This window comes from Mytilus trossulus, unplaced genomic scaffold (genome assembly GCF_036588685.1).
Source record: "Mytilus trossulus isolate FHL-02 unplaced genomic scaffold, PNRI_Mtr1.1.1.hap1 h1tg000725l__unscaffolded, whole genome shotgun sequence".
Lineage (NCBI taxonomy): Eukaryota > Metazoa > Mollusca > Bivalvia > Mytilida > Mytilidae > Mytilus > Mytilus trossulus.
This window is the reverse complement of record NW_026963467.1, coordinates 1-19,671: the sequence shown is the minus strand read 5'-3', so window position 1 is coordinate 19,671 and position 19,671 is coordinate 1. Positions and strand designations below refer to the sequence as shown.

The following is a 19,671-nucleotide window of genomic DNA, read 5'->3' as shown; positions in this document are numbered from 1 at the left end:
GGTAAAACTATATGGCACCGACAACTTCGTTGTGGGGCCATTAAAACCATGTTTTATATTGATAATGTAACAAATAAAAAGTGTAAACATCAAATTGACCTACCACTTGTGGTTCACCATAAACTAGACCTAATCACAAACTAATACATTGTTGAAGCAGTCGCGGCCGCCGGAAACAGCATACCTATGTCTGGCTTTTTGACTCCGTCAAAGCGAGACAAAAATTAGTTCTGGAACAAATTTTCTAGTGCTGGAACATATTTTCTGTGAAATAATTTCTGGTGGAACATATTTCGGCGGAACAAATGTCACGCCGGAACAATTTTTTTGTTACACCTGATCTGTAACAACTGTCACTTTTTTTTCAAAGAATAAGATGAGGGCCCATTTTCCATAAATTTTAATATTTCCAAAGGACATCACTCTATTAATAAAAAGTTGATCGTCACCATTATAGAACTTGTCCCAAGACATTACTGGTATTAAAGTTTCTTCAATAGATAAAAACAATTCACCTAAGTTTCATTCAATTGGGTTATTTAATATAAAAAAGATGTGGTATGATTGCCAATGAGACACCTCTCCACAAGAGACCAAAATGACACAGAAATTAAGAACTATTTGTCATTGTATGGCCTTCAACACTGAGCAAAGCCAATACCCCATAGTCAGAGCTCTATAAAAGCCCATGAAATGCATTTTTTGAGGTATTGTCAGACATAATATGTCCTGTAAATGGTCATATAATTATTTTTTTTGGGGAGAGATAAAAAGTATATCTGAACAAAGAACCGATCAACTGGTATTAAATTTTCTTATTTTCTAATTTGTATTGGATATTTATCAACCTTTTTCAGCTGGACCAAATCACTACTTTCCTTTAAAATTCTGGACCCAAATTTTTTTACAGTGTAATTTCACCCCCCTACTTGCAATTTGAGGCATTAAACATGTAGAAATAAATTTGGAAGGGGTATAAAAATTACTGACAAGTAACCCACTGTCAAAACTAGGGACTATATTCGTGAACAACGAAAATCAAGGGAAGACAATTGTGGTCTCGGACCCAATAGGATAGAAAGAGTTGACAAATCTTTAAAAAACTTGGTATGACCAAAGCTTAATAAATTATTACACTGCTTACAAAGTTTCATGAAAGTAGGATGTATATTATAGACAATAAGTTAAGTTCTATACTCATCTTTGCATGTAAAATTTTGACGTTAAAATGGAAAAAATTTCAACTATCAACATTTGGGGCTTTAAAAATTAAAATGTTGCAAAAAAATACTTTTTAAATGCCTTAATATATAACTTATCATGTACTAAAAGCAATAGAGTACTCATTTGATTTATCAGACTTGGCATAATTATTCAAAAGTCAAATTTATATGAGCCTGCGCCTAAAAATTGAGGTTTTTCAATGAAGGGGGGCCTTACATGAAGAGGTAATATTTTCCAGCAATTTTAAATTTGTGAAGCATTTTGGTTATGAATATTCCTTACATATGTATTGAAAGTACTTTAAATTGAAAGAAAAGTTACAAATAACATATCATATTAGTTTAAAAGGGTCTTAGGCCAAGTAAGACTGGAAAAAATTCAGGGTCAATTTAGGCCATGCCACATATTTACAGTAAAAAATGCATATTGAGGCTATAAGAAATAAAAATTTGTGTCTTTTTATCATTTCTATACTCATGTGACATGATGCAACAAATCTGAGCAAAAAAAGACTCTTGCAGTTAACTTTTCTTACAAACAGTATGGTCTGATACAAAGATTTTTGCCTTTTTAGGGAAAAACTTGCATGGAATTTATTCTCAACAGGCTTATATTTAAACCATTTGCTATCCTACAGAAGAAAAGAAAGATATTATGTGAAATGGAACAGGTACAATAGACATTGTAAAGTGCAATGAAAAGTGCTAGAAAAGTTGTTGAAATTTTAAAATCTTTAACCACAAAGTGAATATTTGTGGACACAGCAACCACCGACAAAATGAAGGATCACAAAAGTCGCAGGCTCAACAAAAACAATGAACACGGATCAACATTGATACATAAGGTTTTAACAAGTGAAATAAAATAGAAGTAACAGATGGTTACCTGGCCAAAATTTAACAATGAACACAAATAGAAAACATTTACATCATTCGATTGTCAAGTCTAAAAATAAACTGTACTTCAGAATCATAAAATTTACTAATTGTTAATATACTGCATCAACATAATAATACATACTGGTCATATATATATATACACCATGTGGTCCATAATTTGTATCATGATTACAAAATACTTTGTTCCATTGCATGATTTGTACCCAATTTGACACGGGTGTTTCTGGTTTTTTTTTATTTATCATTCCTAATGGGCTTTGCACATTATTTTTTCTAAGTGTTATATGTTTTAAATTCTATTTTAAACTTAATTATCTTTTTCAATTAGAGCATTCAATTTTTTGCATACACAGGTCCAAGGTCACTTTATTTCATTCTTCCAAATAATCAAAATTTGTATTCATTGAAATGTATATACTAAAGTAACTCAACAGTATAACCAAAATAGTGTATAATGTTGCAAAGCATGAGCCAATAAATGTTTTTTGTTTTTGATACTGACTTTATCACTGTGAAATATCAGGTGAGCCTGAAGGGCGAGCCTGATATTTTACAGTGATAAAGTCAGTATCAAATACAAAAAGTCCTTTATTCTGTTTATCGGTAATTACCAAAAAATAAAAATATTTACAATAAAAAAGCAAATAACAAACAAACTATATCGCTTCGAATTACAGCGAATCACACTTGACGTCACAGGCTGCATTACATCATTTTAAATTTTGTCACAGTGCAGTAAACATAGGGTTCTTTGAACAAAATATTGAAAATGAAATATTGCAAGGGTTTTATTAATTTTGTTTTGGACACTGTAACAATTCCGAATATAAGTGGTAAGAATGATAGTAATACGATATGAATCAGCAGATTTGTTATTGTTTTAGAATTTCAACTTCAACATGTTCAAGCTTAATTTTTTTTTATCAATCTTTGGCTTATGGACAATGATGGATAACATTTATCTTGTCTGACATTATACGCTCAGCGTTCATCCTGACAACAACCACATTGATTTCAAATCATTTTTGGAAAGTACTGTGTAATTTAGTCCAAATAATTATGACATCTTGAAAGGCTATTATATCGTTGCTGGGCTTCGAAAATGTTGTATATGACTTTTTTGGCTAAAAATACTTTTTGACACCAATGGTCTGGGCGGTAGAAAGTCTTTTGTATTACAAAATAGCAAACATTTAGACCAATCAAACGTTTGAAATACTATCTTAAATATTGTTTTGTAAACAATGAATTTGGTTTGCATAAATAATTATTTAGACATCTCTCTTATTCACCATTTAGTAAAATAAAAGTTTTTCAGGTTCATAATTTCATTAACTTCACTCTTATACCTGGATCAGCAAAAGTAATAAAATTGCAGACAAAATATTTCCAACATATATTTAACCATATTATTTTGAAGAAGTATGAAACTTAGCATTAAGTTTTGGACAATCATATAAACATCACTTAATGAAAGCAAAATATACACATTAACCCTATTTACTCCAATCCGGGGAAAACAGTCATTTATACAACTTCCTGTTTGGGTCAGGCCTCCGAAAATAAAGGTCATCAGCAGTAGTGAGCTGAGAGAGGAAAAACTTTAGAAAGCGATCAGTAAGAAACATTGATAAAGTATGATCCACTTTTTCGAAATTAAAATTGAAGTAAAAATTGTTTGTTTAAATTTTTACGGTAGTTTAAACAGGTCTCATTTAAAAGTATCATTCATGGTGCAATGTTTTAACAGGGGCCTAGATAGTTTCAACTGGATGAAAAAGTTGTGTAATCTTAGAACTTATCTGGAATTACACTTATTTTTTGGACTTCTCCCTAACTCGCCCTAGAAGTAATTGTAAGTTTTTCAATACACATGTTGTGCACCATAAATTCATAGTTACCCCAACATTTTAATAGCTTGATCATGTTGATGCTGACTTACTTTGAACTACCAAAAGTCAAAAAGATATAACATAGGTTTTCAAGACACTATTGTTAATAATATTGACAAGCTTAAGACAAAGCACATAATTCACACTTCGGTAAGGACAACCATGTTTATACAAGCAAAATTAACGCTCAATTTACTACAATATCTTTCATCTCACAATATTTTATCTATATATGAAAACATTGGTAAATCATCAATAATAAATCGACTTATTTGTTTTCTTCAAATATCTTGTGTAAACTCATTCACTACTAGGTTGTATCAATTTGTGAATATCTGTACGCAAGAACAGCTCAGACTGAAATCTGTTCAGACCTTCCACCATCATAACAAAGCTTACCATCACCTAGTAAAAATATAAATTGAATGTGTTATTGTAGTAGTTTTGAAAGGTATATTGAATATGAAATTAATTGTATTTGGCACAATGTAATCTAAATAAAGGCAACAGAAGTATACCACTGTTTTAAAGTCATACTCAGAAATATATTTTCACTGTTTAAAAAAAGATTGATTTACCATCAAATTGTAAGTTTGTAACTATGTAAAGGTTTCAAAGTCAATGAAAATATGTTCAAACAAACCTCTGGTAAAAAGACATCAAGTAGCTTCTCATCATTTTCTTTTACAGCCCCTTTACTGCTGATCTTATTCCTCAGTTCAATATACTAATAACATAAAAATAACAGAATTAGTATCAAATTTCCATTCTCAATTTTATATCTATTTTCCCCCATCTCTTGAATAATATGGGGAAAAAAAATTAAAACTGTTATGCTTTGTAACAGTGCATGAAAATGTTTGAAGTTGGTTGACTTCTATATGTTAATCAAAACATTTTGATGCAATTTTTAATGCATATTATATGTAGTTTGTTACCTGCAGTTTTGAATTTTTACTTACTATATTTTCAGAAGGAATGAATTGAAGGCAGTTCAACGTTTTCACATCTTTTCTTTTCTTAGAATTGAACTGTCTGAAAACATTCCAACGAAAAGAAGGCAACTCTGTTCTTCTAATCTTGTTACATAATTTCTGAAGAAAAATATTTTTTTAATTAAAGACTGATTGATAGATTCTGATTGTTCTTTAAAATGTCAAATCTCATAAATGTTTTTATTCAAATTTGAAATACGTTTAAAGTACAGAACAAAGTCTTTAAAAGTTGCTTACTACTAAAACTTCTTTAAAGCTTTAAAGGGTCTAATACTGAAATATCATGACAGATGATATTAACATGTCTTTTGGTAGTCATTGTTTAGCTATTAGCATTTATATAATTTTCAATATAACAACAGCTTAGAGAGAAACAAGATTTTTAGGGATGTGTTCTTCTGAACAAAATATTAATGAATTTAAAAAAAATATATAATGAAACTAAACTTTGTGCAAAAAGTATGTACTTACAATAAGCAGCTTTTGAGTTTCAAATTGTATAACCATGACTTATACTTACCTTTATATCTACCATATCCAGAGTTTCAATGAACCTCACTTCATCCTTGTATATATTGAGGCTAGAAAATAAATATCATCAATTATATGCAGGATTTTCAAATTCAACATTCCCTTGATATACACACATTAAATAACTCAGATACATGACTTACTAAATGAACAATAATATTTTTTTACTGATTGCACCAAAATACTTTCCTATGGTAATATTGCAAAAAAAATGATTTTCTTAGGTTTTTAATTTTTCGTTTTTTCATTTATCAAGTGAAATAAGATTTCTAGAGATTATTGTGTTAAGTAAAACTATAGGCCGTATCGCTAGTTAATAATTGACCCTTTATAGACCAGACTTCTGACCCTGATCCTAATACTTATCTAATAAATATAAAAAAAAATAATGAAATGTGTGAATAGTTATATCAATCACAATACTTTACGTACTCTTTTGGATGATATGGTCGTCGGATATGACATCCACATACAAATGCTTCCTCATGAGATATAATACAACTTGAATGATATGTCTGGAAACATTTTAAGCACTTTTTATATAGTGAATTTCCCTGACAAAATACTCCTGCACCACATTTATCTTTATGGTCGGATATCTTTCTGTCATTCAGGAAAATTCGTGTAAGAATAAGAGAAAAATATGTAATGGTTACCATTTCTTGATCATCCTGAATCATGAATCCACAGACAGGACAGCAATCACATAGATAAACTGAAAAAAGACCATTTTTTTGTAATACACATCATTGTTTTAACATGGATGTAGCATATAGCTGTCTGGTATTTCATTATTGAGCACAGATTTACAATTTCAACATACACCTCCCATTCATTTGGGTCTGAATTGAGAGTCTCTTGGTATAAGTCCACATCAGTAGGGATCAGATAATTAGTGTCCTCCTCAAATATTGACAAAACTCTGCATGTATAACATTATAGTCATTATGAGTATAGTAAGGTGTTTTGATAATAGTTTTTGTATACCCATTTTGCAAATGTAATACAAAATTGTGATTGATAATTCATGTGAATATTTATTGAAATTATAATTGAACACAATCTTATTAAAACTTCCAAGAAAGGTTGATCTTAGATTCTGAAATTGACCAAGAATTTTTTTTTTTAATTGTTGGTTATAAGAAAGTATAGTGGCCTCATGTGCAAGTATGCATGAAGAGGATTAAGTAAGTAAGTAATAAGAAAGTATATTATGTAGAATTTATAAAGGTAAGATGTAAAGAGTAATACCTTCAAACCATAAAAGTTTATTGGCTATTCTTTTCCTACCCAACTTGATTTCATATTGACCAATATCAGTTAGTTGTTCATTTCTTAAATGTCGTTCTGCAAACTAGATAAAAAAAGCAGTAATGTAATGAAGTAAACTTAAAAACTAATGTGTGTATTTATTAATTCGAATCCTTTTAATCAATTAACAGATATGGGTCATGCATGTTTTTAATCCCATATATCATATTTATAATCAGTGTTTGTTTTTATCAATTAAATAGACATGTTACTCTAATAAATGAGGTACATCTGATAGAAATCAACCTAAGTGTATGTATACATATACCAGTAAGATTTTATTTCAAAACATTCAAATATGAAATAAAAGATGAATTATTGTCTGTTTTGTTTGGTTCTTTTGACAACTCAATTTTCAAACAATTACTTTCCTGACATATTTTCAACCAAAAATAGGTTGACAGATGTATTGATTTCATTTGCACAAGGTTGAATTCTATCAAACCATTCACATTCATTTTTTTTTTTTAATATGATGAAAAATGAGATACTTATTCAAAGATGTACAGCTATATACCGTTAAGACATAAACACCACAACTACTTCCATCATGTTGTTTAGAATGTTGTTTGGGAATCGTATTCCAAGCCATGTTTTTATCTATCTCTAATCCAATCATGATTCTTCTCTCTATAAACATTCTGTAAAACAAGAATGGTACATGTCTATAATTGGATACATTAGTATTTTTTTTTCTAAAAACAATGAGTAAATATTTATGTAAATTTACAAAACCCATTTATCTCAAAACTACAGTATATATTTTCCAAACATTTCTGATTTGCAATAAAAGTTATACTAGATAAAGAATTGTATAGTCTGTTGTTTAGAAATTTTGTGTGAAATTGAAATATTTTCACAATTAGAGTGTTCTACCATCATTTAAAAGCAGTTTAAACTTCTGTTTGATAATTGAAAACAGGTTTCCATGAAAATACTGCAAACAACCCCACACATGTTGTGAAATTAATGATTTCATTAGACATTTTCTAAAAGTTACAAACTTGAAATTTTGTGGCAAGAAGGGTGTGTGGTGCGGACTTTGTACCAGTGCTAACTATACATGCCAGATTAAAGTTAATTAAATTTTATCGATTAACAAATATTAAACTTTCAAAGCATTACCTCCAGTTCAGCAGAATATTATTCTTTTGACCTGCGCTTTCCCCCAAGGGATTATAAAAGTATAGGCTCCCAGTCATAGGTTCAATTATCTAAAATAAATTGTTTAAGAAATCATAAATTCAATTAACATATCTGAAGGACAGGAAGCACCATAATAATAGTTTTATATAACCCTCATTTTAATTGGTCAATGCTCAGCTCAGTGTTTTTTTTTGTTTTTTTTTCTTAAACTGTCAGCAATAGGTCAACTAAATTTGGTGTTTGGAATGATTGTAAGGTGTATATGTATGTCTAGGAGGTATTATTTCATGATTTAAAAGTCAATGCTAAATTTTTCTGGTTAAATTTGTTTCTTAGAAACCAATTATGTGCATGGATGATAGTAAGGTGTTTTGTTTGGTTTATCAGACCTTGGTCTAATTTTCTTAAATCATGTCAAGTTTAAGTGACACTTGTAGTAAATCCTTATATTTAGGACCATCAACATAAAATCAATGATCAGTTATATATAAGCAGATATTTTTCAAGATATTTAAGCGAGTGCACCCTATTCTAAAAATCATTAAAATTAAAATTAAACAATAAATTCTGGAATACCATAAGATCCCAGTGAGCTCCATCTTGATAGTAAGCACCAAGGAGAATGTCATAATCCATCAGATGTACCTAAAAAAACAAATATTGCCATGTATTGTTATATTGTTCACCAGGTACAAAATTACCAAATAAAATAAATACAAAGATTGAATAGGAACAAATAAAATCTCTTCCTAAAGGGCCTTAATATAACTGAAATATATTTTCAACACTGATATTTATGATTGGATGTGGAAAAAAGATATTATTGATAAACATTTAGATTGAAGACATATCACCATTCTATTGAATTACAAATATCTGAAGTTGGTTTCACACCAAAATTAATTCCTTTTTTTCTTGGTTTATAAGAACAGTTCTTAAGTATAATATATGGTATTTTTCCAAATTTTTATTGCTACGTCTTGGAAAAATCAGATATTAAAGGGGTACTTTAAGCTGGGTAAAACATATATGTTAAAAATATATCAAACAAGAAGCAAACAAGAATGTATCCCAAGTACACAGATGCCCCACTCACACTATCATTTTCTATGTTCAGTGGACTGTGATATTGGGGTAAAAACTCTAATTTGGCATTAAAATTAGAAAGATCATATCATGGGGAACATGTGTACTAAGTTTCAAGTTGATAGGACTTCAACTTCATCAAAAACTACCTTGACCAAAAACTTTAACCTGAAAATTGCACTTTCATTTTCTAAGTTCAGTGGACAATGACATAGGGGTCAAAATTCTAATTTGGCATTAAAATTAGAAAGATCATATCATAGGGGACATGTATACTAAGTTTAAAGTGGATTAGACTTCAACTTCATAAAAAACAACCTCGAATTATTTCCATGGGTAAAACAGTATGTCCCATCTAATAGATTGTATTTTTAATGAATACATACATTTTGTAAAGTTGTGTTAATGGAACACTCTCCGTTCAGTATTTTGGTCATTGCAGCTGTTGGAATTTGAAATACTTTTCTATGCTGGTCATTTTCCCAGTTGGCAAGGCATCCTAGGTAAGCATCCATGACCTAAAAATGTAGGTTGTTATTCAATTAAAAATAGAAATATTAGACTTCTCTTGTGTTATACACATCTAATTATATCAGTTTGATTTCTTTCACTAAAGCCTGTCATTAGACCTGTCGTTACATTCTCTTACTTTTATTCTTGATGGACAACTGTCTCACTGACATTCATATCACATCATTGTATTATTATATATATAAAGTTTGATCAATTTCTCATAAAAATCTTTATGCAACTATAGGTGTGAAAGTGCATTATAATTTTAAAAGACATACTGATGGATGGAATTCAGCATTCCCAATCCCCTGCAATTCATTAAAATTTAATATGCATGCAACTATCATACTCATTTAATATTTCTCTCCTCACAACTTTTGTACATTTTAATATTTGCCAATAAAAAAACTTTCTCTTGTGCGCTTAAATCTATTTGGAACTATACTTAACCTGATCTGTAAGCCAGTGTTTATCTCTAAGGGATCTAATATCACCATCTGTTATATTGATGTTGAAAACTTTAGCAACTATATAACCAGTTTCTTCCTCCTGATCCCATATCCCCTTAACTCGTTCTAGAACTGAAATTCCAAACAAACCTTCTTATTATGTACTTAAAACTTAACCATAATATTAAAAAGTATCTCAAACTCCAAGGGCGCACTGAAAAATTGTTGGTGAGTAATAGCAAAGTTTACATATCAATACATTACAATGATAATAAGGAATAGCTGTTTAGGTTCCAATGGCAAATCAAATGTATAATATTAAGAGAGCAATTTTATTCAATAAAAAAAACTACTTTGTACTAGTTACTAGTTATTCTTCATGTGCTTGTTTAGAAAGTATTAGTCCACAGGCAGATATATTACCCACATTATTCTGACTTCAAGCTGATCTGCTGAGTCTATGCTAATACTCCTTAATAATCATACATGCTTTGTGGAATTTCTAGCACTTATGTGTAACCTGTCTAGGTTTCAAACTCATGACCTCATGATTTGATGCATCACTTCTTTTTGTATTGAAGGGTTTATAACAGAACAATACCCTCTTTATCACTCACCACTAATCATTCCTAATAAATGCATTCAAATTTCGTGTCAAGATAAATTTTCTAACTTACTCTTATTTCATGAGGATTAAATTTTTGAATTATCAAATGGATAACTGTTGGTCGCTATGACATATGAAAATAAATTGCTGAATATACCACACCCAAGTTATCTACAATGAAAAAAGACAAATTTACCTTGTATTTCATCAATCTCCACACCAGTTAATTCATTTGCATACACTGAAGATGAAAATAAAAATTGTATGAGAATGTATGTACTAGATTAACCTGTTGAAGTAAGATGTTACACTGCAGATAATACAGAATATAAAACAAATATCAAATATGTTAAAACAGAGGAAATATACAAACATTTGGCATCAGTGATAACACATTATTTGGAATTTTGATGGGACAAGATTTGGTTGAAAATCATACCTGATTTATCTAATTTTTTTTCTTTGAATGTCCTTTACTGATTAACTAAGTTTTATACAAGAAGTCCATTACATTCAAGTAGTAGAAAAATGACTACTGCATTTGATCTTATTGCAGTTTTTTTCACTTAATATTTTATTTTTTAAATATTTTCAATGCTGTTTACTTTCTATCTATTTGGTTTACATGTATGCTTGTGAAACCATTTAAATGTACAATGTATGGCTATTGAACTATAAAACTTTCCTTTATATGTGGAAATATATTAGAAGTTGTATTCAGCTAAATAGTGCAACACATCTTTAAATTAAACCAATTATATTAATAGACTGTTTTTGACAATACACTACATAAGCTTCAGTAAGATTTACCTGGTAATGATTCTTCTATAGCTGATATTTCACAGGAATCATTATCAGTCATAAAATAAGGAGGGTTCCAGTCTTCATTCCACTGCATGATTTTTTGTAGTGCTTCTTTGATAGATTCTGCAAGTTCATCTGCTGTTATGAATGTTGCAACATTTATATACCCTACATTGGTGTTTACACAAATGAAAAACAGTGGCAAATCATACTTTGATCTATTGTATGTTGCATCAAGAAAACAAATTTCTTTGCCATATAAATTCAACAGTCTTTTTTGCCATCTGCTCTGGTGAACAAATACAAACTTTTCATCAGATGTTCTATCCTCTGGTCCACTGTAATAGTAAATAAAAATTGCATTAGTCTGTACACAAATCCTTAAGTCACACAGCCTGTCCTAGACCATACTATCAGATGTATTGAGATGTTGGCCCTCCCCCCCAAAAAAAAAATAAACAACTTCTTTAAGTGCTGAAAGAGAGGCAAAGGATAGCAAAGTAACACTCAAACAAATAAGTCAAATAATTAAAGGACAATGTCATTGCTTAAAAAAAAAGACAGACACACAAACAAACAATAGTACTCAAAACAAAACAAAAGGAAACAAAAAATTCTGTACTTGGTCATGAACAACCAGAACGGCCCAAAAAAATATATGGGAATAAAGGAGAGGAGAGCACTTGTTGTCTAACATATGTAAAAGAAATCACAAAAACAAAAGTAAACATCTTTCATTTATATAATTTAGTGTTAGTCAAATGAATGTCATTTATGCAGGACCAGTAGAGTTGGAGCCGGACCAGTAAATTTTTCAGTCCACTAGTCTGGTAGGCCAGTTAAATAAAAGCTGAAATTCAACCCCTGATTACAAGCAAACAAAGATCAAGTTAAGAAATGGAACTAGAAATAGTTTAAAATGAACAAAGTTAATTAAAAAATATATTGAACTCCAAGGGAAATTCCAAACAGAAAGTCCTTTAAACAATTGCAAAATCAAACTCTTAATAACACCAAATGAATGAAAGCAACTCTGATATAGTCATATTCCTGAATTTGTACATGCATTTCCTCATGTAGAAAAATGGTTGATTAAATCGGGTTTTATAGCTAGCTAAACCAATCAATTGTATGACAGTCACATTAAATTCCATTATGTTGACAACAATGTGAGCAAAATAAACAAACATAATGAACTTATTGCTCAGACATCAAAAAATTTATCTAAAATCAAATCTATACTTTTATAATGTATTCCTAAGTACTCACTGTAAGCATGTTCTTAAAAAAAAATTATCATCTGGAAATGTCTTTGTCCATCCTTGAACTAAATGTTCAAGATTAGTCTGATCATCTTTGGAAAATCTGCAAGTAATTAAAACATATACAAATAAATAGATGTATCCTTCAGGGCACACACTACTTTAGAATCATAGGAATATGACATTTTAATGCAATAAATGGATTAAAAAAAATTCATCACCTTCTTTTGAGGTAACAAACTTATTTAAACAGAAAAGATATTATTATAACTTTATAATATTTGAATTACTGCCATCAGAAATTTATCATAAGATTTGATAGTACTGATAATTGAAGATTTCCCACCAAAATTGTCTTCCTTCAATTAGAACTTTCTGTTGACAATAGTGCTGTTTCCATAAATCATTAAATATTATTTCAAATCCAAAAGCCATCCTCTAATAAGTGTTGATTAAAAATAATATTCAATTACTTTTCATCGAACATTGGTTATCATATTATATGATATTTATTTAAGGGATTTTGCATTTCGTTTTTTCTTTGAAGAACAACATGTGTTTACAAGTTTATGTAATGAAATAATGAACTAATTGAAGAAGCTTTCAAAAAGAGTGTTTAGTGAAAGTGTATATACATGTGTCAAATCGTAACTTCGCATCAAAAGCATAGATGTCCGACTGGGTTTTGGTTATAAAAATGACCTGGTACTGGTTTATGAAAAATCTGCCGTTCTATTTTACCGTTTTAATAAGACAATCAGGTTTTCTGTTTTGGAACAGTTTTTATACGCCCATTTTTTTTGTTTATATCGTGGTGGAAAGGATAGACATGGAATTCATTGCAAAATACTATTTGTCGCCAGCTGGGCAATCATGATGATAAATATATTTGCCCAGCCGAAACACCTGGTTGCATTGGGCGACCGTTAGGTTTAGTCCCTGATAAGAGCACTGCTCTTGTTTCTAATCCCAAATATTGAATTTTTTGTATATTTCATATTTATGTCTTTATCCTTGTACCTAAATAATTAACGATTTCTTTAATTAAATATGTATAGGCCCCAAAAAAATATATGTCTGTTTAAGGTAACATACTTTTAAAAAATAGGGTAGGTAGGTAGGTATTTCCATTTTGTTTTATTTTTCATTTTATTTTTATTCATCATGGGCGTAGTTTTCCCTTATTTTTAATGATTGGATTAATTATCTTTGTTATTGGTCAGGAATAATGGCGGCAAAGTGTTAATTACATCACACGAGTCACGAATTTCCTAAAAACAGCTATCATATTAACGATTGTGAATATTTGGATGTATTAGGCAATTGATTTATATTATTGCTACCTTTAGCTTCACTTTTGACAAGAGTTCAGTTCATTTTTCACTTTACGTTGCAAATAAAATGACTTAGGGTCAGCGCTCAAAAGGAGGGTTGGTCATGTAACTGTAAACAGACATATATTTTTTGGGGCCTTACAACATTTTGCAGAAATTTAGAATGATTTGCTAACATGCTAAGTTTAACATTAATAATTAATTTTATGCTCGATTCAAAATCTTGATCAACCTAAAAGAAAAATGTACCTGAATTTGTTTTTTGTTGTATCCATATGGTTCCTGATGTCTTTGTCCGTTGGATAAAACCGACGGCTAGGTATGGTCTGGTCCTCAATTTCTAGTTCTTTTTTAACAAAGACTTTTAAATGTCGCTTCATCTCTGACACTTTTGTCACCCCATCTCCAACCAGTTGTCTAATTTTTGCCTTAACTTCTGGTCCAACTGGTTGACAAAGTCCAGCAAACTGTAAAAAGTATAAATGTTTTTGAATTCAAAATAATCACCACTAAATATTAAAAAAGAATTATGATATAAAAAACATGCTTGCACCATCCTTTTCACTGAACCATGAAATTTATTGAAAGGTTCCCTTAATAAAGTAAATATGTACTTAGTATCATGTTGATATAGTGTGAACTTAAAAGTTTCAACATATACAAGTTTAATCAAAAGTAGAAAATAAGTACCTAGAGGAATAATAATGTCTAGTAGAGCTAACAAAATATAAAACTTTTAAACTGTTCAACTTTGATACCTCTCCTATTGTATGGTTTTTATGGTCATCTGCAGTTGGATAATACATGTGGATTTCTTCTTCTTTCACAACATCTACAGATGACTCATCCAAAGCTTTGCGAAGAGTTTGTGCAGTCTGCTTCCTTCTCCATTTACTTGAACTATTTTCTAACTGATAAATAAAGACAGCAATTGAGCATTTCCCCTTTGATTGAAAAAAATAGAATAAAACCTTTTACTTTTACCAATTTCCAAATTAACTTTAAAACCCTTCAGTTTTCTATAAATAATTAAGGATGGTTGCTCCTCTTATTCCTTTATTTATCTACTATCAATTTATAACAGTCTAGTAAAAACCTTGTTATTTTGAAACAAGAGTAGCAAACATCTTTAATTAGCAGTATCCTACAAACGATTACAATTGATGAATGGGACCATGTGGACCGTCAATCCAATAAGACATACTTTTTTCAATCTATAAAACAAGAAAAATCCAAATTATGAATATCTCTTCATCTTGACATGGCGTCTATCACGTTTGGACTGGTCCATTTCATTAATAAGGTAATTCATAAATCTTACAGAGTAATGACAAACAAGTAATGACAAACATGAGGCTGTCACAACGACAGCAAACCGGATTTATTAACATTTATTTGTGTCCTGGCAATATCACAAGAACCATATCTGATGAATGGTGAAAGTAAAAATTGTCAATATCAAATTTAACCTCCATTTTGCCATCAGAATCAACCAGGGCTTCCAAAAAAAATTTGAGCCAGCCGGACATTTCATATCTGATCCCGATTTTAATCCCTTAAGACTTAGTCACAAAAGGCAATTATGGTAATCAGATGGCCATTCCAATGATTGACATTACATTAAAAAAAAAACGATTTTAAACTTTACTTTGATATGATTTGAATTTGATGTTCGGATGTAAATGTTAAATTGGCAGTGCATCATTCAAAGTGTGCACATCAGCGTGCTCATATCTGCCTTAAACTTTTTATTTGTGCAAAATGATATTGTCAAAATCTATAGTTTCGTTTTCACATTGTTCTAACCGGATGTTGACTTGACAATGGTAAAACATGGACCATAAACGGATACGTAAAATCCGTGTACGTTTACAAAGCACGACTGAGAGAAGGGGCTCTTTCCACGTTATTTCTTCAACAAAATACTTGAATTGAACGTTAGATACAGGTATCAATGATAATTTTAGCATTTTTGAAGAAATGTAGGATGCATTATCAAATTTCCCAACTGTGCACATGCGCACACGTGTTATCTGGCTATAGTTCATACGACGTAGTTCTGACGATTTTTTATTTAAAACCTTTTTAAATTTTTCATCAAATCATGTTGATAAACTAATTTCTAATAATTTTAATCTTTTGGACTAAATCAATTAGAAACAAACCGCTGAAATGTAAAAAAATAATTCTGAATAAACCGATCAATTTACACGATGTCCGGTACTGAACATAGTTCACCTGTCACTTGAACAGGTAGATTTCAGCTGTCCAACTACTAATTAGCCTTGATTAAAATTAGAAAGTATTGAAGTAGGTGTTGTTTTGATAGTAATTAATCATCATGTCACATTTATGACCGGAAATGTGTTGATGTTAAAGGCAAAAGGTTGGGTCAAAAAGATTTATGTAAAAATGACCGAAAAAGCCTTGAAAACTAAAAAGTATATGACTGTTTCATGCTTTGACCAGCCTGACTTTTACCGGACATTTTACAAATGACCGGAATATATGACCGTTTTGGAAGCCCTGGTATCAACACATTAAAATTTGAAAAGCTTAGGTTGAATGGTTCATGAGTAAATGTAACAACATGAATGGAAACGCCATTTTTTTATCTTTCAAGAACCATAACTCCTGAACGGTAAAAGTCAAAATCGACATTATTGAACTTGACCAGCATTTTGTCATAAGTAACAACATATTAAAATTTGAAAAGCTTTGGTTGAACAGTTCATGAGTAAATGCATGGACACGACTGGAAACGCCATTTTTCAATCTTTCAAGAACCATAACTCCTTTACGGTAAAAGACAAAATCGTCTTTTTTTAACTTGACCTTTATTTTGTTGTCAGTAACTACATATTAAAATTTTAAAAACTTTAGTTGAACAGTTCATGAGAAAATGTACGTACAACATTTGGTTGCCACCCGCCGTACATCCCCAAATCAATATCCGACATTTTTGTCACAAAAATACGGTTCAAAAGGAAAACTAACTTATTGTTATGTGTTTTTGACAAAGGTTTCGTTCGGCTAAATTATTTGTGCAAACAAATTAACAAAATATGTCATTTTAGTTTGACTCTTACGATTACAGGTATTAAATCATTTTTTTACACTGTCATTATAATTGATTTATTACAGTGTGGGGTCTGTCAGTATCAACAGCTATTACAATAGCAGGGCCTGACACATCATGGAAGTATCAAAATAAGTCAAGAGACATTAGAACGTGTAAACTGTGCTACTTTTAATTAAATCAGAACTGCGAGATAAGATAACCTTACTATAACATGTATACCTGTGTAGTGATTTTAATTTTATGAAAAATTTACGAATGAACAAGAGTACCTGATCTCTTTCTACAAGAAACACAAACAACACACATGAACCATATTTAATAAGAAAAAGTTCAGTCAAATTTTCAAAACTAATTCAATAACTGAAATTATTCCATATTTTGTTTGAACAATAGCACGAACAGCTTTAAAGGAATTGAAGGTTTAAAATGCACTTTTAATTTGCCTTCTATGTTATTTGATAGTCAAACGGTTGTCCCCTTAAATAGTATCCCTCAGGGACTTTCTATACTAACAGGACTGGTCACTTATAACGATGTCTATACAAGTTATCAAACTGAACTCAGCCGTAGCTGGTCGTGTCACATGACTTTATAGCAAATCATTTCACATTTACCAAGTGTTCTTCATAACTATATATTCAGGTTTTATACATTTTGTCATTGCAAAATTTTGTTTTTTAAAAGATTTCTCTGGTTGTTTTTTAAATATTGATCTTTGAACTTTGAGGTAGGTATTTGTTCTTTGAATTTTAAGTAGCCTCCATCTTGTTTGACATGGAAACCATTTTACACCATTGGGATGTTCTTTAATATGACACGCCTAAGTTTAATAATTCATCATTCTTTCAAAATCTTATATTTTTTGTCATCATAAATGGCTATTAATCAGATTTTATATTAACAACTTATTATAATTATATAATTACAATGAACTGTGAAATACGCAAATAACTACTTAGCATCGTATATCAGATATAAGAAACTAAGTCTATTGTTGGGTGGTAGCTTTAAACAGGCAGCTTAGTAATCAGTTAAAATCAATAGAGACGAGTCCTGTATAAAGAATAGAAAGTCACTGTATCCCAGTATAAAAATGTAAATAAAAAAAACCAAACCCTGTATCCTGGAAATTTAATAATGCGTCTCTGGGTTATCCTAGCAGGACATATCATCTTTTTAGTGTTTTGAATCAGAGTCCTGCCTTTCATAACATAGCTAGGGTCAGTTTTCGACTTTTCTTCCTAAAACAAAAATGACATTAACATACCACTATTGCATGTATTGATGTTCCCATAAAATACAATATGAATATTTTAGCAAGTACTATTGGTTTAATAAAGGGAATTTTGAAAAACTATATGAACTGTGATATTTCACTTTGAGTTAATACTCAATACTTACCTACTGTAATATGCATATTAAAGGTGAATACATGAGAGCTTAGACCAAAGACAAATCTGGTCAAAGCAACTTTGACCAAATGTAAGACCACCACAACCATTTCATGCAATCTTCACCCAAAAACATAATCAACACTTTCTGAAGTGACTAACTGGGGCAATAGTGATTTATCAAACAAGTTCATAAAGACTGGTTTAAAAAGATCAAGCTTGTGGTCTCTTTATTTAAAATGACTTTAACTAGTTTCGGGTACCAGCTAGGAATTGTTAGTAATGGCAAAAAACTCTTTTATAATTTTGAAATTGCAACCTATTATGCTTATTAATTGAAAATACATATACATGTATCTAATGGCAACATATGTCATTTGTATGTGGAAATCGCAAATACACATGCAATATTGTCAAGGATTTGTATAGTAAGATTACAATACAAATCCTTGTTTAGGTTAAATACTTTTTCTGCTTTATATTGGATCTTCTTTTTGATGTTTCGGTCAGGACCATGCTGACATTCTCTAACATCATATCCCAGAATAATGTAAGGACAGCCATTGGTATCTATTTTACATCTGTCATCAGCTTTTCCATCTTCCCACCAAATCTTATGTGCTTTGTAGTCTGTTGAAACAAGATCAATGGTTTCAGTGTTGAAATAATACATTCTCATAAATTTTTAACTATTAATTCTCTCTATGTAAGACTATTTTGTCTTGTTGGTCATAGGATTTTCAAACTGAGTTATCACGTAAACAAAACAGTAAAAAAAATAACAATAGAGTAAGTGATAAAATATTAAATGCAAATAAACTAATAAATAACGCAAGTTAATAAACTGAAATTAGAAGTTTCATCACTTTGTATAACATCTATAGTAAACAATTGCTTAATGCAATGTACATGCATTAGATATAAAGTATATGAGTGGTGTAACATTGCCGAAACCTGGTTGTTTGCTTATAAATGGTAAGTTGCATTGTTGCGAGTATAAATATATTTTTTTTTTCAACAGATACATCCAAATGTTCATAGTGAATATGGCAGCTGTTTTAAGGAAACTTGTGATTTATTTAAATTTCATAGATATCTATTTACTTAAACTAAAGTTATAATGCGAAAACCAAGAAAATGCTTAT

The 19,671-nt window shown here is 30.2% G+C and overlaps 1 protein-coding gene across 1 annotated transcript; it reads right to left on the bottom strand.

Annotated features, from left to right (window-relative positions):
• Positions 1–2,052: 2,052 nt before the first annotated feature.
• LOC134702861 (uncharacterized) lies at positions 2,053–19,199 on the bottom strand. Its single transcript, XM_063563422.1, has 18 exons — positions 18,993–19,199; positions 18,251–18,376; positions 14,812–14,964; positions 14,303–14,520; positions 12,727–12,822; positions 11,464–11,795; positions 10,850–10,894; positions 10,048–10,178; positions 9,471–9,602; positions 8,575–8,643; positions 7,978–8,066; positions 7,370–7,493; positions 6,793–6,895; positions 5,974–6,256; positions 5,531–5,591; positions 4,978–5,109; positions 4,659–4,742; positions 2,053–4,420 (listed from the first exon to the last, which is right to left on the bottom strand). Exons 1-18 carry the CDS (start codon positions 19,197–19,199, stop codon positions 4,316–4,318), a joined length of 2,490 nt encoding a protein of 829 aa, XP_063419492.1. The 3' UTR covers positions 2,053–4,315.
• Positions 19,200–19,671: the final 472 nt, after the last annotated feature.